The 13,823-nt window shown below is 42.0% G+C and overlaps 1 protein-coding gene across 23 annotated transcripts in view; it reads left to right on the top strand.

Moving 5' to 3' along the window:
• EPB41L3 (erythrocyte membrane protein band 4.1 like 3) overlaps positions 1 to 6,864 on the top strand; it is a 132,058-nt gene extending 125,194 nt beyond the window's left edge. For 13 of the 23 annotated variants that reach the window (XM_084619930.1, XM_084619949.1, XM_084619931.1 and 10 more), the window contains 5 exons: positions 562 to 696; positions 1,484 to 1,582; positions 2,569 to 2,649; positions 2,907 to 3,024; positions 4,295 to 6,864. In XM_084619930.1, coding sequence (XP_084476056.1) covers positions 562 to 696; positions 1,484 to 1,582; positions 2,569 to 2,649; positions 2,907 to 3,017 — 426 coding nt within the window. In that variant the 3' untranslated portion in view covers positions 3,018 to 3,024; positions 4,295 to 6,864. The remainder of the gene's footprint in view (positions 1 to 561; positions 697 to 1,483; positions 1,583 to 2,568; positions 2,650 to 2,906; positions 3,025 to 4,294) is intronic. The other 10 variants (XM_084619942.1, XM_084619944.1, XM_084619943.1 and 7 more) reach the window with 2 other exon arrangements.
• Positions 6,865 to 13,823: the final 6,959 nt, after the last annotated feature.

Genomic DNA, 13,823 nt, shown 5'->3' with positions numbered 1-13,823 from the left:
TGATGCCTTTTATGTAGCTGATCATAAGGATAAGTTTCCACTGCCTTTGGAAAGTTCATTAAAACGTATAAAGTTCACTTGTCCAAAAACATCAGAAGATAATACATTCGCCTGTATTTGTCTCAACTGGAAATAATTTACCTTGTCTTAAACTACTAAGTTTTCTCATTTTAGCCTCATTAGGAGGATTTCTAGACCTATTTGTACTAAGGGGTTAAAAACCTTCACATTGTTTTGCTTCTCTTTCTGAGAGGTAATTACAAGAAAATAAGCTTGTAATGTCAATCTGTTCTACTGTAATTTTGAAATAAGCAAACTTTTAATATTTGCATCTTTTCTAAAGTCAACTTCCACGAAGTACAGCTTAACATTAGATATAAAAACCACCTTGGAGTATTGTTAACATATATACATGTATGGACCGTTATGCTGACATTTTTTCCCTCCTGTAATGCAGAGCACATTTATTTTATTATTTTTTTCTTCCATTCCCCAACAAAAAACATCTCTCTGAGAAATCCAAAAGCTTTAATAAATGCTCCAATTACTTTTCCATTGAAGCAGTCACCAGTTGTGAAGACTGAAACCATCAGCTTTGGCAGTGTTTCTGCAGGTGGGGAGAAGCTTGAAATTTCTACCAAGGAAGTTCCCATAGTTCATACAGAAACAAAAACCATTACATATGAATCATCACAGGTAAGAAACTTTGCAAGACCCAGGACCTAATTTACCAGGGACTAAAAAAATACCTGAGTGTCAGCTGTGTTAAATATGTTATAGTATTAAATAGTCATATCACCCATAGTAACTCTGTACTAAACAAAAGAACTATATAAATATGTAGGCTTATCTGAAGGTACCCTTATTTGTATCAGTATACGGTCTTTCGTGAACAGTGTTTAGACTACAGGACTTTGATGTATATGTTTAAACATATGTCCTTAAAAACTGTATGAGACACATTGTAATACAAACAAAAGTACTGTTGTAAACTTATGAGGTGATGCAAAATTCTGAAGTAGAGACATAAGTAATGAAATAACATCTAAATCCTACGGGACAGGTCCTGATCACTCCTGGCCATTAAAGAACCACATGATTCTTTTTGTAAAAGTAAGGATATTAATTTTGGTCTTCAGACTAAATTCCAACTCAAGCAATTAACTTCTACCTCTGAATTCTCCAGGCAGTTCCAGTTGCATGTAGAATTCGTCACTTCATGTTCCATGTTAAGCAGCTGCTGCGTTGCACTCTAGAAGTGGCCAAAATAGGAACTATTTGAAAGCACTTTGAACACCTCAAGACAGTACAGAAATGCTGTTGTTTCAGGCAAATGGAATAGCCTGTCGGCTACAAAGGAACATCTCAGCAGCAATTAGTTTATATCATCAGCCGCATTCTTTATGAAGAAGTCTAAAGATGGGGAAAGCTCAGCCAATATCCTCATTTTTCATGCACTATTTCTGGCATTCTTTTTCTTTAGGTGGATTCTGGTGCTGACTCGGAGCCAGGTGTATTGATGAGTGCACAAACCATCACATCTGAAACTACCAGTACTACAACCACTACCCATATCACCAAAGTAAGAAAATGATAGGGTCAGTCCTTGAGTAGGTGCATTTTCAGAACTTTGACATGACTCTATAAATCAATATTTATTTCAGAAGATGGATGCAAGCTAATATTTTCCGTGTGAAATCCTATCTGGCTTGTGTAATTATGTAGTCCCCATGGCTGTAGTGCCTGAGCACCTCACAACATCCCTGTGAGGTAGGCAACTGTAATCCCCATTTTACACATGAGACCCAAAGAAATTTGGTGGCTTGCCCAAGGTCACCCAGTAAGTCTGTGGCAGAGCAGGATATTGAATCTGGGTCTTCCAAGTCCCAGGCTAGCACCTCAGCCCCTGGACCATCTTTCATCCCTAAGCATAACTCCCATTAATCTCACTGAGTATGTCTACACAGCAAGGAATAACCTGCGGCTGGCCCATGCCAGCCAACTCATGCTGCGGGGCAGTTTGATTGCTGTGTAGGCTTCCGGGTTCAGGATGAGGTCTAGGCTCTAGGACCCTAAGGGGTGGGAGGTTCCAGAGCTCAGGCTCCAGCCCAAACCCAGAAGTCTACACAGCAATAAAACAGCCCCACCGCCCAGGCCCGAGCCAGGTGGCACAAGCCAGCTATGGGTGTCTAGTTCCTGTGCAGACATACCTTTTGGGACCAGGATTTAATGCTATCTGGGTGAAATTCATCTCTGGGCAAAGGAGTTACACAAGGCCACACTCCATTAAGAGCCCTCACAATGGGACGCAAGTGGGAGCAGAGGCTTTGTGTTTCTCCTATTGTGTGTGTGTAGATATTCTGTATATCCATGCCATTTTTCATATGTTGGATATGCAGTTGATGGCAACCATTCTGATATATGCACTGTATAACCATCTTTTCTGAAACTCTTGCTAGGTGAACTGTTCCTGCTCATTTATCTTCAGATTGTGGAACTGTTTCTTGGAACAAGCAGCACCACTTTTAAATGTGTGCATTTATTTGTATTTGTTCATCTCTCTTTTAGACTGTGAAAGGAGGCATTTCAGAGACAAGAATTGAAAAACGAATAGTCATCACAGGAGATGCAGATATCGACCATGACCAGGTAGAGTATATAAGCTACGAAAAGCTGCCCTGAACTGAAGACTACCAGAGAGGGAATATTTAACCTTAAGCTTTAAAACACTGTTCCTACTGGCATGCCTTAAACTGGATTAGTATTTAAATCAATGATAGTATATTTTAATCATTTTTCCTCATTTGTAAATTGTGTAATTTCTCATGAATCTCTCCACCTTGCTACTGATCATGCATGTTCCACCTCCTTTTTGTTTTTGCCCTTCTGTGGTTTCCTTGGGCTAGGCGCTGGCTCAGGCAATTAAAGAGGCCAAAGAGCAGCACCCTGACATGTCAGTGACCAAAGTAGTGGTACATAAAGAGACAGAAATCACACCAGAAGATGGGGAAGATTGACCCACAGGTAAGAGGAATAGATGATTTTCCTAGGCACTCACTGGGCTGGCATGCAGCAAAGGCATTCTCCTTCCATAATTCACCTCTAACTCCTTATTTCTTTCACTGGCATTTGCAAAAACCATGCAAGTATTAATTCTGGAATTTACTCTAGATGTAAATTATACACATTTAGTTCTATGTATTTTTCCTTGTTTAATAGTGCCAGTTAGAGAAATGGAAATTTGCTTTTGTTGGCTCTCTGGATGTTACTCATTATCCATGCTTTGATGTATTCCTAAAATTTCTAATTCTGCGATCAAAAATCTGTTGTCTGTTTATATATGTGACTTAAGAACAAAAGCATTTTGTTCTTAAAGGTACACTTTTAATTTCTTTTAAAATGCTGAGGAAAATAACTATAGCTACTTACCCTATTTTAGGCACAAATATGGAACAATTTAGGTTTTTACTTCAAACTTGTAAAGCTATGTGGTCCAATTTTCTTTTTTTAAATCCAAATTATTTTTGTGTCAATATTTGGATGTCTTCACTTCCTTGTATTTTGAAAGGACATTTTGTGTTTGAAAGTGGCATTGTTTCTCAGGATGAGATGATAATGCAGCTTTTCTTGTGTCTAGCTGTCTTCAGTAAAGGCATGCTCTCCAACTAAGTTTGGCTAAACAGTCATCTTGATAATATTGTATTTACTGTATGTGCAGAAACATATCATGCCTACTAACCTGCTATGCAAGAGCTCTTAATGACAGCATCATCCATAGGCTGCTTTGAATGCTGTATGCACACACAAAAAGAGGCTGCTTGTCGAATTTGTCTGAAATGATAGCAGCATCATATTCTTGAAACACTCTGTATTCCCTAGCATTTGGTATAAGTAACATAGTATGATGTGCAACATCTCTTGAAAGTTTACTACTTTCCTGCTTTGGATGAGGAAATATAAATGCCTAAAGCAAATGTGAGTAGGACAACTGCTACTTATTTTGGAAGATGGAGCCAGTCCTTAAGGAATGAGCACCAATAACAGTTATGGTCTTCTGCTAATCAATTCAGAGAAAACAATGAAGTGGCCAGATGCAGAGCCCACTGAAATCAGTAGGGGTCTTTCCAATGCACCTTGGATCAGGCCCAAGGTTGACAGTTACTTATACTGGAATGATGCGGTTATTATAATGTTGTCACCTGAAGTATTCAACATGAGCCCCTTTTCACCCTTGATTTGAGAGAGAGAGAAATTCAGTTGTTTCAAATAATTAACTCGGTTCTCTTTCCTGCAGGAATAATTTAGCTTGCATATGAATCCAGTCATGCACACCCTTAGGAATACCAGAGCCTATATGGAGTCTCGGTTCTAACCTGACTGCCATGTATCTGTCTGTGGAAAATTTCAGTACCGAAGAATTGATCTTAAACGCTAATAAAGACACTGGCAGAGATATTTTCCCATATAAAGCAATCTGAATCAGCATCAGTGAAACAATATTGCATGAAGCAACAATAAATTTACAGAAAAGCAGCATTTTTAATTTTCATTATATCTAAGTTTTCAGCTATACCTGCACGTTCATAAACAATATAAACAGTGATCTAATGTAACACATAAACAGTTCATGCCTTTCACATTTTATTAAATCTAAACATATTAAAATTTGTTAGGTGGCAAACCTTTTGTTTATGGATACTGTATATGAAGATTACCTGAAACTGCTAGAAGCTGTATAGGTACTGTGTATAATGTTTTATCACACATTAGATGTGCCAATAACACAGTTTATTCAGGAAACAATTTGAATCTTGTATTTGTTTTATCTGGTTTTATTACTATTGCCTGATAAAAAATGATGAATCTCTAATCTTATCAAAATATTTAAATTCTTACAAAATGTGCTTTGCATACCTGATTTAATACCTTGTGAGGTAGTAAAGATTTCAGCACATTTACTTGACTTTAAGATTTTTTTGTCAGCATTGATCAGAGTTTAAGTCAGAAAGTTTCCAGTCGCCCTTCAGAAGTTCTAACCCTGTAAATTATATGTAGTTATTTTGGAGAAAGTCTGTATTTTCCTTAGTTTATAGTGTTACAAAATTATTACTCTGAAATAACCTTGATGGTTTTTTATTGACTTCCCTTTTGTTCTCAGCGAAAAAAATGTTTCATTTCAGAATCTGGTCAGCAGCATTTACTATCTAGTTCAGAGCCAAGCCTTAAACTGTACAGAACATCCACTGAAAACTCATTAGTATTCCGTTATAATATCCATTGCAGGGATATAGTCTCCATTACACTCTCAGCTGCGTCACAACACATGGTGAATGTATGTTTCTGCATAGTGAAATAAAAGTGGTAAATGCATCCAAAATTGTATTGTTTTGTGTCTAAAAAAATCCATTTTTTTATATTCAAAACCCAAGTAATATCTGTATGATATCAAAGGCTTTATTCATCTGCATAGTAGATCTGTTCTGTCTTACAATGGACCACAGTACACCGTGCAGACAACTGGAGTTTGCAGGGCAGCCTACGGGATAATAATATGAAAATGTACTCCTTTGGGTAAAATGATGATAGCGAAGGAAAGAGAACATTATGCTTTTTTCTATCGCTGTGTACTGTGTTTCAGTTAAGTTAAATGGAAATCATTTGTGTTTGGCTAACAAAATTATAATGAAAATGTAGCATTGGCTCAAGATCTGTTTTCTTTTATATTTTTGCTCTGAATCTTGGATGAATTATCTATGTAAGAGAATCCTTACTTTTCTGTTTGCTATTGTTTGCTCCTTGACCACACTTTGATGACATTCCCTTAGTGATTTAAGATGAATTTGTAGAGGCTAACTCACCCTTCAATCCATAAACCCTGGTAGGATGCAAGAAATAAATACAAGTGAATTTGTGTACGCAGGGCTCCTTCTCATTGACTTCAATGGAGGGCAGGATTTGGCCCACAGATTTGTTACAAGTATTTATTTTCTTAATTTAGAAAGAAAGAAAAGAGAATATATCAAGAGAATAATCTGTAGTTAATAATTAAAAAGAAATCTCCTGAGGCTTTGACTGTTCTACTCTGTCTCTCTAAAATGATGTTTTCAGTTAGCCATTCTTCATGTCTTTGTTGTTTAAGACCTCCCTTTATGTAACTCCCCTTCTAGCACATCAGTCATCTCTCACCTATTACCTAATGAATAATGCAAAGATTGTGTTCTTATGTCCATATATTTGAAGTTATCTCTTCCTGACCCTCTTCCTAATAAAACAAAATGTGTCTGTAAATTCTGTTCCTTCCCAGTGAAGGTAGAATTGCATTTATTCCCCCACCACCACCTCGTCCGCTACAGAGAGAAGAGGTATCCACCCTGTTTCTCAGCAGACTACATTCCAGGCTCTTGCTTCTGCATCAGGAGTTTAAAAATAGACTCTGAAGCCATATTGATCTTCCCTCAGGTGGCCCTTTCCTTGTCAGCTAAGAAACAGCATTATGTTACCTCAGAGATGTGAATGGCTACTATACTGCCTTCTGTCCAGAGTTACCCTTAGCATTATATTTTAGCATGGCTTGAGGGAAATGTACTGTAGTGATTATGTACAGTATGTATGCTGTCTGAAGATACTGTATCTTTGAGGTTAGTCTCCGTAAAAAGCTAGATATGGCCTAAGCATGTACAGAATAAGAGATTAGAGTGGATTGGCAATGACATCTCAGTCATTGTTAGCAGCAGACCTTTGTTTGGGGTAATTCCTTGGGATGGTTCCTGGGAATAATAGTTTTGAATTTTTTTAGTGACTCTTTCTTGGGTTGTCTGCCTAATGCTGTGCCACATGAAATAAAAAACACTTCCCTGTTTCTACCAGATGCCTTTTGTCTCGGTCTCTTCTCACTTGTCCAGCTCTGAGCCATACGACCGTCCCTAGAAACAAACTGTCACGAGACCTGCACCATTACTAACACAGACCAATACAGAGAGAAATCTCACTCATTACAGCTGGAATAATAATTTCTGACAATATAGCACTGTCTGAATGGGCTGTTCTGCATCATTAAGATAAGGGATCCAAATGTGTAGGTGGAGTTTAGTGGAACTAGCATATCTGGTAAAAAAGAAACATAGCTGGTATGATCATTCTAGATATAGAAAGTATAAATACAATAATCTCATAATCATTACAAACAAATACTGTCCTTAAGAATCAGTATTGATCTTTCTTAAGCTTTTTGAGGCTATTACTACATAAATAATAAGTAATGTTGACCAAGTTCAAGCATCGCAGGAATTTTCTGATGGGCCTCTGTATTCAGAAATTAGATCAGAACCTGAACTGATGTCTTCACCCATATTCTTCAAACAGACAAGATTTGTTCAGATGGGGGAAAGGTGAGGGGGTGACAGATGTTCACCTTGTCAGCTCCCATTCAGATATTGTTCCTTGTTAGCACATTTTGCAGGTAAATTCGACAATGAGGCCGTGCTTCAATCTTGCAACCAACCTATAATTCAGGAAAATCTGATACCAATTTCCTTTGTTATCTCATAAAAGATTGTGGGACACAATCTGAATTTCAGTATTTCATTTAATGTCATTTATTGGCTTTTCCATGGTGTTATGAACCATAGAATCTTCCCAATTCACAAGCATTAGTGGTGAGATGATATTAGTATCCCCATTTTATAGATGAGGATTGAATGCACAGAGAGGCTATATGACTTGCTCAAGAAATCTGTGACAGAACTCAACCCTGATCTTCTGAATCCTGTGCCTTAATCTTTCTTCAACTTGAGTGCTACTTTAAGTTATGTAAATATTTTGTTTATACACCCATTGTTATAACATCTGGGCACATAGCATATGTTATATATAAAATATTGAAGCTGCCAACAGCAGGCAACACTTCAGATTACCCTGGTCTATCATAAAGAACCATAAAAACAATGCACAGTTGAGCAAATGCTTGATCAAAGTTACCTTGCATCATGCTTTGATAGTAACCCAAGCTTTGACAGATGGCAGTGACCCCCCTATACTAAAATGCCTATACCTTCATTCTTCAAAGGTCTGTTAATACCAGCAAGAGCTCTTGAGCTGATTTCAGCCATTGCAGTGAAACATAAGGAAAAGAGGCAGCATCTAAGGCAGGCAAGTCCCAAACCATATAAGGGTGATTGGACTGGAAGAGTGGTCTCAACCTTTTTCATGTTATGGACACCCCTTACCTCCCCACTTCACAGTTTTGAATCCATGCCGTCCCTGCAGCAACTCTAGTGCCTGGTTGTATGAAGTAAAAGTGTCATATATCAGGCCAATATTAAGGAGCTATAATGAAAACAAGCTACTTGGTTACATCTCTCTGGGAAGAGGTTTTTTGTTTATTAATATTGAATATCTTTGTGTTGTCTGCAGCCCTTACTGCTCTGATCTCTCTCAAGATCCCTTTGCAGTTTAGTTCTGCCTCTCTGAATGTTTTATAGGTCTCCAATTTTGGTAGTGTCCACAAATTTGACCACAGCCGAATGTATACCAAAGAAACTCCCAAAGAAGAGGGACAAAAAAGCAGTTGTTCAGGGAGATGCTTGTTTCTTCGAGTTTAGCTGATCAAAAAAACCCTGTGGGAACTCTGGGAGTGTTTAATTGAACTACAGCAAGGAGCACAGCTGCTTGAATAAGACAAATGGTTCCACTTTGTGACAGAAAAAACTACATAGAACACCTTGAAGTGCTCTGTGGACCACCAGGCTTAACTGCAAATATTTACTAAATATGAGTGCCAAGATGATGGTTCATTTTATCATATGATTTCGATTTGAAAAAGAAAATGAAGGATTGTATTAATTCAGTAACTCCCAAAGAGGTGCAAATGCTGCTTGAGTTAAGAATGCACAGAGGAAGCACCTTTATCACTAAAGTTTGTGCCACTTCAGAAACAAGAGATTCTTTTCAAGTGCTTGTTCACGTCGATTCCAATCAGGTGTGCGCGTGCCATGTGCATGATCATCAGAAATTTGTTCCCTTAGCAGCGCCCGTCGGGTTGGCTAGGGGAGCCCCTTGGAGTGGCGCCCCCATGGCGCTCAATATATGAGCCTGCCAACCTGACCCCCCTATAGTTCCTTCTTACCATCTATGGCAGGGTTGGAACAGCATTTCACTTCCTTGCAAGTGTTCCCTTAGGCTAGTACCTAGTCCTAGTTTTTGTTTTAGTAGTTAGTGTATTATTGTTTATAGTTGGTATAGAAATTGGTGAGTGGGATCGTTCCTATCCTCTTACCCCGCTTTGGCCTTTGGGGCATGCCTCAAGCCCAAGGGTTTAAGTCTTGAATCATAGAATCATAAAATATCAGGGTTGGAAGGGACCTCAGGAGGTCATCTAGTCCAGCCCCCTGCTCAAAGCAGGACCAATCCCCAACTAAATCATCCCAGCCAGGGCTTTGTCAAGCCTAACCTTAAAAACTTGTAAGGAAGGAGATTCCACCACCTCCCTCGGTAACGCATTCCAGTGTTTCACCACCCTCCTAGCGAAAAAGTTTTTCCTAATATCCAACCTAAACCTCCCCCACTGCAACTTGAGACCATTACTCCTTGTTCTGTCATATGCTACCACTGAGAACAGTCTAGATCCATCCTCTTTGGAACCCCCTTTCAGGTAGTTGAAAGCAGCTATCAAATCCCCCCTCATTCTTCTCTTCTGCAGACTAAACAATCCCAGTTCACTCAGCTTCTTCTCATAAGTCATGTGTTCCAGTCCCCTGATCATTTTTGTTGCCCTCTGCTGGACTCTTTCCAATTTTTCCACATCCTTCTTGTAGTGTGGGGCCCAAAACTGGACACAGTACTCCAGATGAGGCCTCACCAATATCGAATAGAGGGGAATGATCACATCCCTCGATCTGCTGGCAGTGCCCCTACATATACATCCCAAAATGCCATTGGCCTTCTTGGCAACAAGGGCACACTGTTGACTCATATCCAGCTTCTCGTCCACTGTAACCCCTAGGTCCTTTTCTGCAGAACTGCTGCCGAGCCATTTGGGCCCTAGTCTGTAGCAGTGCATGGGATTCTTCCATCCTAGGTGCATGACTCTGCACTTGTCCTTGTTGAACCTCATCGGATTTCTTTTGGCCGAATCCTCATATTTGTCTAGGGCCCTCTGTATCCTATCACTACCCTCCAGCGTATCTACCTCTCCTCCCAGTTTAGTGTCATCTGCAAACTTGCTGAGGGTGCAATCCACACCATCCTCCAGATCATTTATGAAGATACTGAACAAAACCGTCCCAAGGACCGACCCTTGGGGCATGCCACTTGATACCGGCTGCCAACTAGACATGGAGCCATTGATCACTGCCTGTTGAGCCCGACAATCTAGCCAACTTTCTATCCACCTTATAGTCCATTCATCCATCCCATACTTCTTTAACTTGCTGGCAAGAATACTGTGGGAGACTGTGTCAAAAGCTTTGCTGAAGTCAAGGAACAACACGTCCACCGCTTTCCCCTCATCCACGGAGCCAGTTATCTCGTCATAGAAGGTAATTAGATTAATCAGGCATGACTTGCCCTTGGTGAATCTATGCTGACTGTTCCTGATCACTTTCCTCTCCTCTAAGTGCTTCAGAATTGATTCCTTGAGGACTTGCTCCATGATTTTTCCAGGGACTGAGGTGAGGCTGACTGGCCTGTAGTTCCCAGGATCCTCCTCCTCTTTTTTAAAGATGGGCACTACATTAGCCTTTTTCCATTCGTACGGGACTTCCCCCGATCACCATGAGTTTTCAAAGGTAATGGCCAATGGCTCTGCAATCACATCCGCCAACTCCTTTCACACTCTCGGATGCAGCGCATCCGGCCCCATGGACTTGTGCTCGTCCAGCTTTTCTAAATAGTCCCGAACCACTTCTTTCTCCACAGAGGGCTGGTCACCTCCTCCCCATGCTGTAGTGCAGTAGTGTGGGAGCTGACCTTGTTCGTGAAGACAGAGGCAAAAAAAGCATTAAGTACATTAGCTTTTTCCACATCTCTGTCACTAGGTTGCCTCTCTCATTCAGTAAGGGGCCCACACTTTCCTTAACTTTCTTCTTGTTGCTAACATACCTGAAGAAACCCTTCTTGTTACTCTTAACATCTCTTGCTAGCTGCAACCCCAGGTGTGATTTGGCCTTCCTGATTTCACTTCTGCATGCCTGAGCAATATTTTTATACTCTTCCCTGGTCATTTGTCCAATCTTCCACTTCTTGTAAGCTTCTTTTTTGTGTTTAAGATCAGCAAGGATTTCACTGTTAAGCCAAGCTGGTCGCCTGCCATATTTACTGTTCTTTCTACACATCGGGATGGTTTGTCCCTGTAACCTCAGTAAGGATTCTTTAAAATGCAGCCAGCTCTCCTGGACTCCTTTCCCCCTCATGTTATTCTCCCAGGGGATCCTGCCCATCAGTTCCCTGAGGGAGTCAAAGTCTGCTTTTCTGAAGTCCAGAGTCCATATTCTGCTGCTCTCCTTTCTTCCCTGTGTCAGGATCCTGACCTTGACTATCTCATGGTCACTGCCTCCCAGGTTCCCATCCACTTTTGCTTCCCCTACTAATTCTTCCAGGTTTGTGAGCAGCAGGTCAAGAAGAGCTCTGCCCCTAGTTGGTTCCTCCAGCACTTGCACCAGGAAATTGTCCCCTACACTTTCCAAAAACTTCCTGGATTGTCTGTGCACCACTATATTGCTCTCCCAGCAGATCTCAGGGTGATTGAAGTCTCCCATGAGAACCAGGGCCTGCCATCTAGTAACTTCCGTGAGTTGCCGGAAGAAAGTCTTGTCCGCCTCATCCCCCTGGTCCGGTGGTCTATAGCAGACTCCCACCACGACATCACCCTTGTAGCTCACACTTCTAAACTTAATTCAGAGACACTCAGGTTTTTCTGCAGTTTCATACTTGAGCTCTGAGCAGTCATACTGCTCCCTTACATACAGTGCAACTCCCCCACCTTTTCTGCCCTGCCTTGCAGTGTATGCTGAAAGCCTATGCCTAATAAAGATCCCCACGACTCATGCCTGAGGTGCATCAGTCTGAGCACTGCAAGATTTGTAAGGCTTTCAAGCCTAGAACTAGAAAGGAGCATGACTTCCGTTTAAAACAAGTTACTCAAGAAGCTTTCTCTGGGTAGCGGAGTACCCTGGGTACCCACTACCCAGAGAAAGCTCTTCAAGCCTCAACCCCAGCAGCAGCAGAGGCAATATCAGCCTTGCCCAAGGCAGGACACAGATCGCCGTAGGGGCAGGAACAATAGACATTGACCTTCTAACCCGCCTGGGCCCAACCAAGCCATCGATAGGACCCAAACAAGGGTTTTGAAGGGACACCCAAGGACGGCGTACCCACCACTATCCCAGATCCTTCCCCCAGCTTTCTGAACCGTGTTTCCCACTTATACCATGTGTGGTCCCATATAACATCAGACTGCGGGGTTCTTCGCATGGTAGAAGTGGGATATTCTCTCCAATTCCGCCTCTTCCCTCCCCCACACCCCCCCTTCCCCGTCCCTCTTCAGGGACCCTTTTACGAGCAATTCCTTATCCAGGAGGTGCAATCGCTCCTCACCATAGGGGCAGTGGAGGAGGTTCCTTAGGAGCTATGGGGCGAGGGATTCTACTCCCAATACTTCCTTGTCCCCATCTTAGACCTGCGAAGACTCTATCAGTTCATGGTAAAGTTGAAGTTCTGCATGGTCTCCCTGAGCATGATTATCCCTTCCCTAGATCTGGGGGACTGGTACGCCGCCCTTGACATGAGACGTGTACTTTCATGTAGCCATTTGGCCAGCCCACAGACATTTCCTGAGGTTTGTTGTCAACCACAAACACTATAAGTTCACAGTGCTCCCATTCGGTTTATTGAAGGCCCCCCGGGTGTTCACCAAGGGCATGTAAGTGGTTGTGGCCTTTCTCTGCAAGAGGCAGGTACAGGTGTATCCCTGTCTCAATGACTGCCTGCTGTGGGGGCGGTCCAGGGAGCAGGCAAAGTCCCAGGCCCAGTTAGTCAGAGATACCTTCCAGAGAGCAGGACGACTCTTCAACATGGACAAGTTGACGCTGTCACCGACCCAACAAGTAGAATTCACTGGGGCGGTGCTGGACTTGGTGCAGGCAAGAGCCATACTACCAGAGACCAGATTTCAAGCACTGACAGGCATCATTAAGACTCTCAGGCAATACCCCACCACAACCACAAGGATGTGCCTCAGTCTCCTTGGACACATGGCGGCATGCATCTGTGTGGTCAGGCATGCCAGGCTGAGGCATAAACCACTCCAGGCATGGCTTGCCTCAGCTTATCACCCAGCTCGAGACAGTTTGGACTTGGTAGTAACAGTGCCGAGGTGAGTCTTAGATGCCTTATGCTGGTGGCTGGACCCTTGCCTGGTCCGTGAAGGAGTCCCATTCAGCACCCCTCAACTGTCCTTGACCTTCGTCACGGACGTGTCAGACCTGTGTTGGGGGGCCGTCCTAGGAGACATACAGACACAGGCCCAGTGATCACAGTTCGAGATCGCCACTCATATGAATATAAAGGAGCTCAGAGCGGTGAGACTAGCCTGCCAGGTCTTCCAGAGCAGAATACAAGGTTAATGCGTGGTGGTGCTGACTGACAACACCACCGCCATGTTTTATATAAACAAGCAGGGCGGAGCCCGCTCCTCCCCTCTCTGTCGGGAAGCTCTCTAACTGTGGGATTTTTGTATAGCCCACTCCATTCACCTGGAGGCGTCCTATCTCTCTGGAGTATGGAACGAGCTTTCAAACTACCTCATCAGGTTGTTTCGCAACCACAAC

Source organism: Lepidochelys olivacea (assembly GCF_965140295.1).
Source record: "Lepidochelys olivacea isolate rLepOli2 genome assembly, chromosome: 2".
NCBI lineage: Eukaryota > Metazoa > Chordata > Testudines > Cheloniidae > Lepidochelys > Lepidochelys olivacea.
Note: the sequence above shows the minus strand (reverse complement) of the source record. Positions and strands in the feature narration are given on the sequence as shown.